The sequence below is a fragment of the Notamacropus eugenii genome, chromosome 1, assembly GCF_028372415.1.
Source record: "Notamacropus eugenii isolate mMacEug1 chromosome 1, mMacEug1.pri_v2, whole genome shotgun sequence".
NCBI classification, from domain to species: domain Eukaryota; kingdom Metazoa; phylum Chordata; class Mammalia; order Diprotodontia; family Macropodidae; genus Notamacropus; species Notamacropus eugenii.
The window spans coordinates 327106552-327120327 of NC_092872.1; the positions used below are offsets into that span (position 1 = coordinate 327106552).

Sequence of the window (13776 nt, forward strand, 5' to 3'; positions counted from 1 at the left end):
TTCCTTTCTCTATTCCGTATGTGTTCTGGTATTTGAGTCTAAAATAAAGTTTTCTTTTAAATTCCAAAAAAAACCTCTACTTACTAGCTGTGTGACACGGTCACAAACTGCTCCATTATCTTTGCCAAGAAAACCCCACAGACAACATTGGTATGCTAAGGCATGCAACAAAGAGTTGGACAAATGGCCACTGATACCTGTTCTAACGCTAACTGGATATTACAGTTAATTTCATAAAATCTAAAGCTTTCTTAAAAGGTTCTACATGAATAAAACTACAAGCTTTCAAAATTTTTTTAACTTGGAATAAACTTTTTTTCAAATCTATCACTTGCTCAAGTCACTAACTTCTGTGCCTCTATAAAATAAGGGAATTGCCTTTGATGACTTCTTGGAGCTCAAAATATTAATCATGTATCATTATCGTTTCCCAAAAACATCACCGATGATTTTTTTTTTAAGAAAAGAGGTCCACACCCTCTTTTAAGAATATTCTATCCCCCTTGACATTTTAATGCTACTTAAAGCCCAGAAAACACAACTTGGCATTTCCCTGAATTCCCTTAGAGAGCTATCCTAAGAGAACCTCAGTTTCTTAACTGTAAACTGGGCTTCCACCTCCTACAATCTACTCCTCTATGCAGAGACTAACAGAGAGAAACAGGCATTTAATAAATGTTTATTAAATCATATCATACTTATTAAACCTCTATTGCTGACAGGCACTGTATGGTGAATCGACTTCCTTAAGACAGCAGCAAATACCACAATATAAAAATATGCTGAAAACACCAATGTCCACAGTGACCACCAACAGACCTTGGAATCTATTGTTAAAAACGAATTCGATGAAGGAAACACTAGAAGGAGAGGGAACTGGCAGCATCTTACATCAGAGAAGATGTTACTGTGTCTCAGGTTCCTCGTTAGTTGTAAAGTGTGCTAAGTATAACTTCATCCAACGCCAAGACAGGGAACTGGCATGTGGAAGGGCTAGAACAAAACTAAGACCCGGGGGCGGGAGAGGCGGGAGAGGAAGGAGGCTCCAGAGGAATGCACGTGAGGCTCCTCTCCTGCAAGTTGGCGAGACAGTGCCAACAGAACAGGCTCCCCAAACCCAAAGAAGCCAAAGTTTGAGAACGAGAACTGGAAGGGGAGGCGCCGAGTCCGAGGCTATCCTGCGAGCCCGGGCGGGGTGGGGGACGGAGGGCGGAGGGGGGGAAGCGGCGGGTCACCGAGAGCGAGGTGGAAGATAAGCCCAGGGAGCGCGGCTCCCACACTCACAATTCAATCATCCACTCCCCTTCCAGCACTTCCTTCCAGTTCTTCTCCGTGATGGTCTTCACGTGTCTCCAGAGTCCCTGGACCCCCGGAGTCCCCCCCAGCAACAGCAGCAGTACTACCGAGGTGAGCAGAGGACTCCCGGACGGCGCCATGTTTGCGGCCGTGCACCCCACCGGGAGCAACAGTTAGTGTCGTTTCCCCCACCTCCACCCCTAGGACCCGCCGCTCACTGCGCATGACCGCACCACATATTCCAGGGAAGCGGTCAACCTTGTATCAATGCGCAAGCGCCAGGCGCTTGCGTAGTGATTCCTGCCTGGGCGGAGCCTGGCTTACTCTAGTGCGCAGGCTCAGCCTCGCTGCTGGGCTGGACCTCTTGGCATTTAGTAAATGAAATAGGAAGAGGAGGGAGGCGCATGGTTGTAAGGTCTAAACTTTGGGAAAAACTGAAAAAATCTCAGCCCCTTCTTCTCAAGTATTTTATATTACTTTATGTTACTCAGTCTTCCCCTCCCCCACCAGAGGTCCTGAAAGGTATAAAGAAGACGAAGCGAATAAAAACTCAGCACTTGGAAAGACCACGTTTTAGGGATATTTCTATGCTAAAAAGCATCCAGAAGGGGGCGCTCGGAGGTGTAATACCTCCTCTGAGCCGACCCACCTCCCCTTGAGTTGGAGATGGCATGATGAAGGATGGTGGCACTAGTTTGCCAGATACTGTGCCAGGCACCTTGTGGTTGGGAGTTAAGGGGATCATGATTATCCCCATTTTGCAGATGAGGAAGCCGAGGCAAGCGGAGGGAGGTTAAGCATCTTGCCAAAGGTCCTACGGCTAGGTGATTTTAACCCAGGTCTTCCTGACTCCAGGCCCAGTGCTCTGCCCACCTTACCACGCATTGCCCCTTAATGAGGAAAGGTCTGTGGATGCTCTTCTCCACCAGCTCATCAGTCCCCTCTGATACTTTTGCCATCAACAGCCAGCCACAAAGCAATGACAGTTACTAAAATGGAATAATATGAATTATAGTCAACAAAATCTCCATCCCCTATGTTATATATAGATATAGATATATCCCTGGGGCATATTCTCGCATAAATACAAAAAGTATGAATAGGAAGAATAGGTACACACAGCAGGGGAGTAAAAGGCATTCCTTTAATGCCTTAGGAAGCATTGCTAATAATCATAATTTCAGTTGAGCTCTTGAAAACCCTAAAAGATGATGTTTTTAAAGTGCCACACTCAACATGCCAGCAAATTTGCAAAATTCAGCAGTGTCCGCTGGATTGGGAAAGATCAAAAGGCAATGTCAAGGAATGTTCAAATTACTGAAAATTGTACCCATTTCACATGCCAGCAAAGTTATGCTGCAAGCTAGTCTTCATCAGTATGCGAACTGAGAATTACCAGAAGAGCAGGATGGTTTTTGAAGAGGCAGAGGAACTAGAGATCAAATTGCCTGTTGTGCCAAGGGTTCTGGGGCTGGCAGTTTGCCTGCTGCCCTGGGGCTAGAGGTCTCACAGCTATACCACTGGCCTGCTGAGTCAAGACCACAGGGACCCAGTGCTGATCTGTGCTATGGCTGAGAGCCTCCCGCTGGCTTGCCTGGGCACTCCTTGCACCAGGCTCTGCTCCCTTTTTACCTAAGTGAGACAGACCTTTCCTGAAGTCCTTCTAACTTATCTTAGACTGGAAACTTGTTTCACTCTATCTTTTTGTGGATTCTGTTGCTCCAGAATTCTCTTAAAGGCTTGATTTAACATGTTTCCAAAGGAAACTGGGGACATCTCAAGCAACCTCTTGGCTTTCCTCTACCATCTTTCTTGATAATTTCTTGAAACATGATAGTGTCTCTTTGATCATGGCTTTCAGGTATTCTCAGTTTTCCAGGTCAATTGTTTTTCCAATAAGATAGTTCACATTTTCTTCTATTTTTTCATTCTTTTGACTTTATTTTATTGTTTCTTGATATGTTACAGAGACATAAGTTTGCACCTGCCCAATTCTAATTTTCAAGGAATTATTTTCTTCAATGAGCTTTTGTACCTCTTTTTCCGTTTGACCAATTGTGTTTTTAAGGAGTTATTTTTTTCAGTGAATTTTTGAGACTCTTTTACCATTTGGTCATTTCTATTTTTTAAGGTATTATTTTCTTCTTTTGTTTGTGCCTCTTTTACCATGTTGTTAATTCTCTTTTCATAATTTTCTTGCATCATTCTCATTTCTTTTCCTAATTTTTCCTCTGTCACTTATCTCTTTAACTATTCTAGGAGTTCTTGTTGGGCATGGATTCAACTGCATTTTTATTTGAGGTTTTACTTAAAGCTGTAGTCACATTGCTGTCTTCTTCTGAATTTATGTTTTAGTCTTCCCTGCCACCCTAGTAACATTTTTTTTGGTTACATTCCTTTTTGTGGTTGTTGTTTACTTGTTTTTCCAACCTATTTCTTAACTTTGAACTTTAAGTTAAAGTTGGGTTCTGCTCACCTGGGGTTTTCAGGGCTAGTTCTGGAGGTTTGCAAGTTTTTGGTGCTTCTAAGATGCTATGAGGTATGGTCACTCTTCTCCCAGTCTGTGCTCTGTTCTTTATCCAGGAAGGGCATTGTTCCCCTGCAGCCACAAGGGTTAGTGCTCGTCTCTACACTGGAGCTGTAATCAGGGGTCCTGCTTCCTTGTGAATGACCATGGGTGCTTCTCTCTGTGACTGTGAATTGTGTGTGGACAATAGAGTTGCCGATCAGTGCCAGTGTCAACCAGTGCTAGCAAAGGGTTCCCAGTAATCTCTTACTGATCTGTTGTCCAAGCCCCCTTTACCATCTCTGGGCTGAGAGCTCCCAAAGCTGCTGCTGCTGCTTTTACTGTCACAGATGCCTCTAAGGCTGACTGCTGGTGCTGCAGCTGTGCTCCAGACTGACTTCCACCCCAGTGCCACAGACCTCTCCTGCTGACCTCCTAAGTTGTCTTAGACTGGGAAAATGTCTCATTCTGACTTTTTGTTGGCTCTACTAATCCAAAATTTGATTTGAGAAGTTATTTCAAAGTTCTTTAGAGAGGAATATGAGGAGAGTCCAGCTGGGTTTGCTGCCTGTACTCTGCCATCTTAGCTCCACCTTAGCTAAATACTTTATCCACTATTCTATGCTACCTCTATTTATGATGATATTAAGCAATTTGTGTGCATATAGGTAAAAAATAAATTGATACAATTAATTGATAAAATTATGAACAATTTTAAAAGGTTGCTCTGTGCATATTGTTTTATGTATTAAACAAAATGACTTCTAGTCACTCAAGGGGCATAATAGTAAGATCAAAATTATTCAAGGATCTATCTATTAATTATCGCTTGTCATTCATTAAATCACTGATACCAAGATAGTAACTACAGTTTTATTATTACACTAAGAGCACAGGCCATACCAAAAACTTGACGAGTCAATTATGCCGGATCATTGGTTTCAGCAACTTTCTATAGAATATGAATTCATAAGCAGTATAGAAAAATTAAATTTTACAGGAAGTGGGGGGAGGGGGAAAATAATGTTACACACTAGGTGGCACAGTGGATATAGCACTGCACTGGGAATCAAAAAGACTCATCTTCCAGAGTTCAAATCTGGCATCAGATACTTGCTAGCTGTGTGACCATGGGCAAGTCTCTTAACCTTGTTTGCTTAAGTTCCTCATCTATAAAATGAGCTAGAGAAGGAAATGGCAAACCACTCCAGTATCTTTGTCATCAAAACTCCAAATGGGTTCATGAAGAGTTGGACACAACTGAAAAAATAACTGAACATCAACAAAAAGGGGAAGATAAGTCTTAGAGTTAGGATACTGGTTAACAACCTTCTCTGCCTTAGTTTCCTCTTTTTAAAAATGAAGATGAGGAGAACAGTGTCCACTTTAAAGGGTTAGTGTGAAAATGCTTTGTAAATTTTAAAGCACTGTAGAAATTTGAACTGCTGCTATATGTTGAATATATGGATTTCTGTAAAACTTGTTGTAGAACAATTATGCTTATTAAAGCACATTTTGTAATTTACTTAATTTATAAATGGAAGGTATTTTCTGGAAATTAAGTCAAGAGGAAGAGTAATGGTGGAATATATTTCTTAGAAAGTTGTATCAAGATAGATGAGGTGGGACATTGTGCTCAATATAAAAAGTTTCCCAGCCCTAGCCCTGTTAGCTTCAGTATACTTGAAAGGTTACTTGAGTTCACATGGGTCTTAGGAGACCCAGTGTTTGTTTCCCTGAACTTTGTAAAATAAGGTAGGGAGGATAAGGGATATATGGGGATTCTTGCATTAAAAAATGATAAATTAGGAAACAAAATTCCAAAATCTGATTTTAATTTGATGACAGTAGATATCATTACTTTATTTTTAAAATAGAACATTTTCAGTTTCTACAAATAAAACCCATTTTCTAAATGGTTCTGGTAATTAAGAACCTAAGGAAATATATAGAAAAACCTTTCTAGTCATTATAATACTCTTGTATTTAATACATTCTATCATATTCACTTCAATAGAGAAGGTGTTTAATTGTTTTTATTAGACAAAAAAGGAAATTTAACTTAAGAGGTCTATTTTTTGAAAAAATCTCCTTTTTCTATGTCTCACATTTTCTGCTTTGTGAGTACCTATGAGACCCAGGGAGCATAACACTCAATAGATGCTAACTTACTTAAAAATCTTAAGCCAACATTTAAAGAAGTTAGATTTTATTCAATTTTTGTATTGGATTGATTACAAACTGATTACAAACAACTCATTATCTTTACATATTGAACATCTTTCTACTACTGCGTAGCTGTTTGATTTCTCTTTTGGGTTGGGGCCATTGTCTTCACTCTCTTGGTTGAGAAACTTCACAAACCTAGCCAACCTAGGCAAAATAACTTCCCAATGTCTTGGTTTCTTTGCTCTTGGGGACAAAGCCTACTGGACAGACTGTGGGTTTTGATTATCAGTAACAAAATCCCTTTTATTGATTCATGTAAATAAGACTCTCCATTCATTAATTAGAGATTAATTTTCAGATGCAGTGAAAGAAGAAAATCAAAAGGAGGAAATGTGACATTGAAAAACCAATTGACATATCATTGAGATGTTGATCTTATTTCTGATCTCTTTTTCAGTTTGATTCTTAAAATACTTCATAATCTAATACAGCGTTTTTAGTGATTAGACTGAAGGCTCAGATCAGCTCCTGACTTGAAGTATTTAAATTTAATTTTACTTATACTCAAAAATTGTTTTAAAAGTTCGAACGCTTCATTAATGTATTTAACTTTTTTTTACATTTTACTAGAAAGCATAACAATTACTCATGAAATTTGAATTTTAGGTATTGAAACCCAATAACAGGGAAAAATTCATTACTAACCTTACATGTTTGTTGGTTTCCCTCTTTTTTCAGTTCAGTGGGGTTAATCCTACTGATCACAGCTTTTACTATGGAATCCTGCTTTTTATTTTTGTTTCTTAAGAAAGGATTAAAAGGAAAAAAAGTAAAACAAAAGGGAAAAGTGAAGTGAAGAAAAAAAAGAAAGTTTTTGAAAGAAAATGATGAATTGATATTCAGATGATCAAATTAAAGAAATGACATTTCAAAAATATGTATGATCCTCCTTTCATAGAAAAAAGATGATGATAAATGATCAAAAGATATGAACAGGCTGTTTTCAGATGAAGAAATTAAAGCTTTCTATAGCCATATAAAAAAATACTCTAAATCACTATTGATTAGAAAAATGCAAATTAAAACAACTCTAAGATACCCCCTCACACCTATTAGATTGGCTAATGTGATAACAAAGGAAAACAATAAACGTTAGAGAAGACATGGGAAAATTGCAACACTAATGCATTGTTGGTGGAATTGTGAACTGATCCAACCATTCTGGAGAGTAATTTGGAACTATACACAAAGGGCAACAAAACTGTGCATACTCTTTGATCCTTCAATACCACTGCGAGATCTGTATCCCAAAGAGATTATAAAACAGGAGAAAGTTTCAGTGCATATTAAAGTCATTTCAGAAGTTATCTTTTGGTCACTTGATGAATTCTTTTGAGTTGTCTTTTACATTAACTCTATCATGATAAATTTTGAGGAAGCTAAGTAGCTTACTAAGAAAAAGAAAATCCAGAAAGATGACTTTCACATAAGTATTTTGAACCTTCTGAGTACCAAAAGAACTATTAATTTTGCTTTTCTTAAATAGATTTGATGACTTTGCAGATCTTGGAAGAAAATTTCAGTGATGTGTTCACATTAATTTTTGATGCCTCACATGCATTTACTGTTAATGAAGAGATCCAGAAGTTTGGGTATAAAATTTTACATGTGTTTTTTGAGAAAGATATTCTAATTATTTTAGCTTTATTTAATTTTTTAAAATTTTGAGTTCCACATTTGCCCCCTCTTACGTGCCTTTCCCTCACACAGTGAGGAGACAAATTGTTATAAATGTTAGCCATTATACATGTGAAGTCTTTTCCAAATTAGTCATGTTCCCCCACCACAATTTCTCCCAAAAGCAAGAAAAACAAAGAAAAGGAAAAAGTATGAATTCACTAATTCTCTCTGGAGGTAGATAGCATATTTCATTATGAGTGCTTTAGAATTGTCTTGGATCATTATATTTATTAGAGTAGCAAAGTCTTTCACAGTTGGTCATTTTACAGTATTGCTGTTATTGTGTTCAATGTTCTTTTGGTTCTTCTCACTTCACTTTGCATCAGTTCATATTTTTTCCCCAAGTTTTTTGAAACCATCCCCCTCATCATTTCATATAGTGTTCCATCATAATTATATACCACAACTTGTTTAGTTGTTCTCCAAATGATGGACATCCCTTTAGTTTTCTATTCTTTGCTACCTAAAAAAGAGTGGCTATAAATAATTTTGTACATATAGGTCCTTTCCTTTTTCTTTGATCTCTGGGATACAAACCCAGTAGTGGTATTGATGGGTCAAAGGGTATGTACAGCTTTACAGACCTTTGGAAATAGTTCCAAATTGTTTTTCTGAATGAGTGAATATTTCACAAATTCATTAGAGTCCTAATTTTTCCATATCCCCTCCAATATTTGTCATTTTCTTTTTCTGTCATGTTAGCCAATCTGGTGGATGTGAGGTGATGCCTCAGTTGTTTTAATTTGCATTTCTCAGTCAATAGTGATTTAGAGTACTTTCTCAAATGACTAGTGATAACTTTGATTTCTTCATCTGAAAACTATTCACATATTTGACCACTTATTAATTGGCAGTGGCTCAAATTTTTATGAGTTTGACCCAGTTCCCTCTATATTAGAGAAATGAGGCCTTTATCAAATAAACTTGCTATAAAAAATTGTTCCTAATTTCCCTCATTATGCCTAATTTTGACTGCATGGGAGTTTTTTATGCAAAGGCTTTTTAATTTAATATAACCAAAATTATTCATTTTACTTCCTATGATCCTCTCTATTACTTGTTTGCTTATAAACTCTTTATCCATAGATCTGACAAGTGAAATTTTATATGCTGCCATAATTTTGTATCTATCTATCTAAAAATCACACATTATATCTAAACCATGTGCCCATTTTGACCATATCTTGGTATAGGGTGTGAAATGGATGTTGGTGTATGCCTGATTTCTGCCAAACTGTTTTCCATTTTTCCCAAAAGTTTTGTTGAATAGTGAATTCCTATCCCAAAGCTTGGATCTTTGGATTTATCAAATACTAGATTGCTATGGTGTTATTACTATATATTTTGTACTTAACCTATTCTACTGATCTACCACTCTGTGTCTTATGCAGTACCAGATTATTTTGGTGATTACTGCTTTGCAACAGAGTTTCATATCTGGAATTCCTAGGCCTCCTTCTTTCACATTTTTTTCATTGATTCCTTTGATATTCTTGACCTTTTGTTTTTCCAGATGAATTATGTTATTATTTTTTTCTAGCTCTACAAAATAATTGTTGTATAGTTTATTGGTATGGCACTGAATAAGTTAATTTAGGTAGAATTGTCATTTTCAAACTGGCTAAGGCTACACATGAGATATCAATATTTCTCTATTTGTTTAGATCTGTCTTGATCTGTGTGAAAAGTATTTTATGATTGTGTTCGTATAGGTCATGTTAGATAGATTCCCAAGCATTACATATTGTTGGCAATGATTTTAAATGGAATTTTTCTTTTTATCTCTTGCTGCTAGAATTTGTTGATAATACATAGAAATGCTGATGATTTACAAGGTAATTTTTTATATCCTTCAACTCTGCTAAATTTGTTAATTGTCTCAACTAGTTTTTTAGTTGATTCTCTAGGATTCTCTAAGTATACCAACCTACCATCTGTAAAGACTGATAGTTTTATTTGTTGCTTGTTCTTATTCTTTCAAATTCTTTTTCTTGTCATTGCCATAGCTAGCATTTCTAGTATGGCATTGAATAATAGTGATAATGAACATCTTTGTTTCATCCCTGATGTTATGGAGAAGGTTTCTAGTTTATCCTTATTAAATTTAATGCTTGCTGTTTGTTTTAGATAAATACTACTTAGCATTTTAAGAAAAGCACCATTTATTCCAATGCTTTCTGTTGTTTTAAATAGGAATAGGTGTTTTATTTTGTCACAAGCCTTTTCTGCATCTGTTAATATAATCATATGCTTTTTGCTGTGTTTGTTATTGATATGGTCAATTGTATTGATCATTTTCCTGATATCAAACCAATCCTGTGTTCTTGTCATAAATCCCACCTGGTCATAGTGTTTGATCTTACAATATATTGCTTTGTGATATATTACTGTAATCCCTTTACTAGTATTTGATTTAAATTTTTTGCATCAGTAGTTCATTAGTGAAATTGTTCTGAAGTTTTCCTTTTCTGCTTTTGCTCTCCCTGGTTTTGATATCAAAACCATATTTGTACCATAGAAGCAATTTAGTAGCATACCTTCTTTATCTACTTTTCCAAACAGTTCATATAGTATTAAAATTAATTATTCTTTACATGTTTGGAAGAATTCGCTTGTTAATCCATTTGGTCCCAGTGATATTTTTTTAGAGAGCTCATTGATGACCTGTAATTTTTTTTCTAAGGTAGGATTATTTAAGTATTCTTATTCCTCTTCTGTTGATCTGGACAATTTATATTTTATATTTATATTTTTGTAAATACCCATTTCAACATTTCACTTAGATTCTTAGATTTGTTTGCATATAATTGGGAAAACTAGCTCCTAATAATTGTTTTAATTTCATCTTCAGTGGTGGTGTATTCACCCTTTTCATTTTTGATACTGATAAATTGGCTTTCTTCTTTCTGGGTTTTTTTTTATCAAAGTAAACCATGGTTTATCTATTTTATTGCTTTTTTCTTAAAACCAACTCCTAGTTTTATTTTTTTCATTCTGGTGGTTTTTTACTTTCAATTTTATTAATCTCTCTTTTGTTTTTCAGAATTTCTATTTTGATGTTTAATTGGGGATCTTTAATTTGTTCTTTTTCTGGTTATTTTAGGTGCATGCCCAATTAATTGGTATGTTCAGTTTCTGTTTTATTGATGTAAGTGATAAGAGAATAAATCTTCCTCTAAGTACTATTTTGGCTGCATTCCACAAATTTTGGAACAATGATGTCTCATTGATGTTATCTTTAATGGAATTAATGATTGCCTCTATGATTTGTTTTTTAACCTGTTCAGTCTTTAGATTATTTATTTTTTAATATTTAATCTGTGTCTCCAAAGCCCTTTATTGAATGTATTTTTTAATGTATTTTGGATTGAAAAGAGCACATTTAATATTTTTTGCTTTTCTGTATTTGTGACATTTTTATACCCTAATAGATGGTCAGGTTTTTTTTGACTTGCCATGTGGTTGGTTATTTATTGTCCTTCATTCTCAAAGAGGACCAAAATAACATCACTATGCTATGGTCAAGTTTCAATGTGCCCTACTGTGGCTGATCAGACCAGTATGAGCTTGGAATGCTCTACCACAGGTTGGGCACAAATAGTCTGTGTGAACATTTGGGGTGGATACTCCAAATTTATGCATCCTGCATTTCTTTTGATCTGTCTCAGTTCTGCTTTGCTCATAGAGTACAGAACCTTCTCTGATGTGAGCATGCCATGCTGAGCAGTCCTGTGCCAGTGTCTCCCATGTCACACAATCAACTCCAGAGTTTCTAAGAGAGACCCTGAGAGTGTCCACGTATTGTTTTTCTTACCACCATGTGAGCACTTGCCCTGTGTGAGTTGTCCATAAAATAATCTTTTTTTGGCAAGTGTTATGTTTTGCATTCAAACAACATGGCCAGCCCACTGGAGTTGCACTCTCTGAAGCAGACTTTGAATGCTTAGCAGTTTAGCTCGAGCAATGACCTCAGTTTCTGGTAACTTATCCTGTCAGGTAATCTTCAGAATCTTCCTAAGACAATTCAAATGGAAGCAATTCAGTTTCCTGGCATGGTACTGATATACCGTCCAAGTTTCACAGGCATATAACAATGAGGTCAGCACAACAGTTCTGTAGATCTTCAGTTTGGTAGTCAGTCTAATTCCTCTTCTCTCCCATACTTTCCTTAGGATCCTCCCAAACATTGAGTTAACTCTGGCAATGCATGCGTCAACTTCATTATCAATGTGTGCATCCCTAGAAAGTAAACTACCAATTTAGTGAACTTATCCACAGCATTTACAACTTCTCTGTTTGCTGTGACTGATGGTTCCATGTATGGATGATATGCTGATAGCTGATGGAGTACCTGTGTTTTCTTGGTGTTAATTATTAGGTCAAAATTAGCACAAGCAGCAGAAAATTGATCCATACTTTGTTGCAACTCAGCTTCAGCATTGAGGGCACAATCATCTGCAAACAGAAAATCATGTACCAACAGTCCCTCCACTTTCAGCTTGTCTTGTAGCCTTTTCAAGTTGGAGAATTTACCATTGTTGACCTGAAAACTTGTTGAAGAAAAGGCAACATGGCTAAATGCATACATTTTATGATTTAATTAATTAATTGATCAATTCCCCATAAAGAAAACGGTACATAATGCATTATGGAGCCAGAAATGTTCTGGCTACCCAGTGCAGAAATCTTCTGTATTATATACATTTTGCCGTGAGAAAGGAACTCTCCTAATTGAGCAAATCATAAATTCAGTAAGACAGGACAATTAACAAAGTAATGTTGGTCAGGCCTTGGGATTCCAAGCTGGGTAAATATATGTCTTGGAAATCCCACCACTAGTAAGTGGTAGGCTTCCTGCCCTAAACAGATAACTGACATAGGAAAGGGTAAACAAAGTTCAGTAGAAATTACGACCTAAGATGTCTGTGTTTTCTTTACCATTAACATGCCATAACATAGTGTAGGTCTACAAATATTAAGATATGGAAAACGTCCCATTATTCAAGATAGTGTCTTAGGTTAAAGGTCTCCTTAAGGAATGTAGAGTCAGCCTTGGCTGGCTTTTGCTGACATAGGAAGAGGCACTCTCTGAGTTTGCTTCAGAGAGAACAAAGAGATTATTCCAAAATTTTATATTAAACATTATCACCATCAATGTGATAACTGATCTTTCTGCTGCGTTCATCCTCATTGAAAGCATTTGACATGATATGTAAAGATGAGAAAAAGGCATGCTCCTTTCTATTCCCATTCAGTTATCTCCAGCAGTCTATCATATTTAACTTTTATAAAATTTTGTTCATCTCCTTAACTTCTTTCTTATTTATTTTGTGATGAGATTCATCTAGCCTGAGAGGGTAAAGTTGAGGTTCCTCACTAATATTATTTTACTATTTTCTCTTGTAATTCATTTGACTTTTCCTTTAAGAACTTGGATGCTATACATATATGTTTAGTGATGATGTAGTTTCTCTGATTATCCCTTTCAATGAGTTTTATTTTTGCTTTTGCTTTGTCTGAAATCACAATTGTTAACTTGCCTTTTTTTTACCTTCATCTCAATCATAAGAAATTCTGCTCCAGTCCCTTATTTTAATTCTGTATGTTTCTTTTTGTTTCAGATGTATTTCTTGTAAACAATATTTTATTGGAATCTGGTTTCTAACCCATTTTGAGATTTCCCTTTTATGAGTGATTTCTTACCATTCATATGCATGGTATGAAATTTTTTATCCTTTTTTATCCTTTTCCCTCTCTTTATTTATCCTGTCCTTCTTCAAAATTTGTTTTGCTTTTGAGTTTTGCCTTCTATAAAATGCTTTCTCTTTATTCCTGTGCCCCCCTTTCACTTATCCTCTCACCTCTTCCTCCTACTTCCCTGTTCGATGAAAAAGTTATTTTCTACTCAACTGTGTGTGTGTGCATGCACTTGTGTGTTTATGTTTTCCCTCACTGAACCAGTTCAGATGATAGTGAGTTTCAAACCTTGTACCCCCTTGTATCTCCATGCCCTATTTTCCTTTTTAATGTAAAAGTTCTTCTTTATATGCCTCTTTTATGCAAGA

The 13776-nt window shown here is 36.3% G+C and overlaps 1 protein-coding gene across 1 annotated transcript in view; it reads right to left on the reverse strand.

The window, feature by feature from the left end:
* The window catches only part of TMX1 (thioredoxin related transmembrane protein 1), a 50069-nt gene extending 48533 nt beyond the window's left edge, over positions 1 to 1536 (reverse strand). The window contains 2 exon segments of the mRNA XM_072629715.1: positions 1285 to 1448; positions 1450 to 1536. Coding sequence (XP_072485816.1) covers positions 1285 to 1448; positions 1450 to 1521 — 236 coding nt within the window. The 5' untranslated portion in view covers positions 1522 to 1536.
* Between the last annotated feature and the right edge of the window lie 12240 nt (positions 1537 to 13776).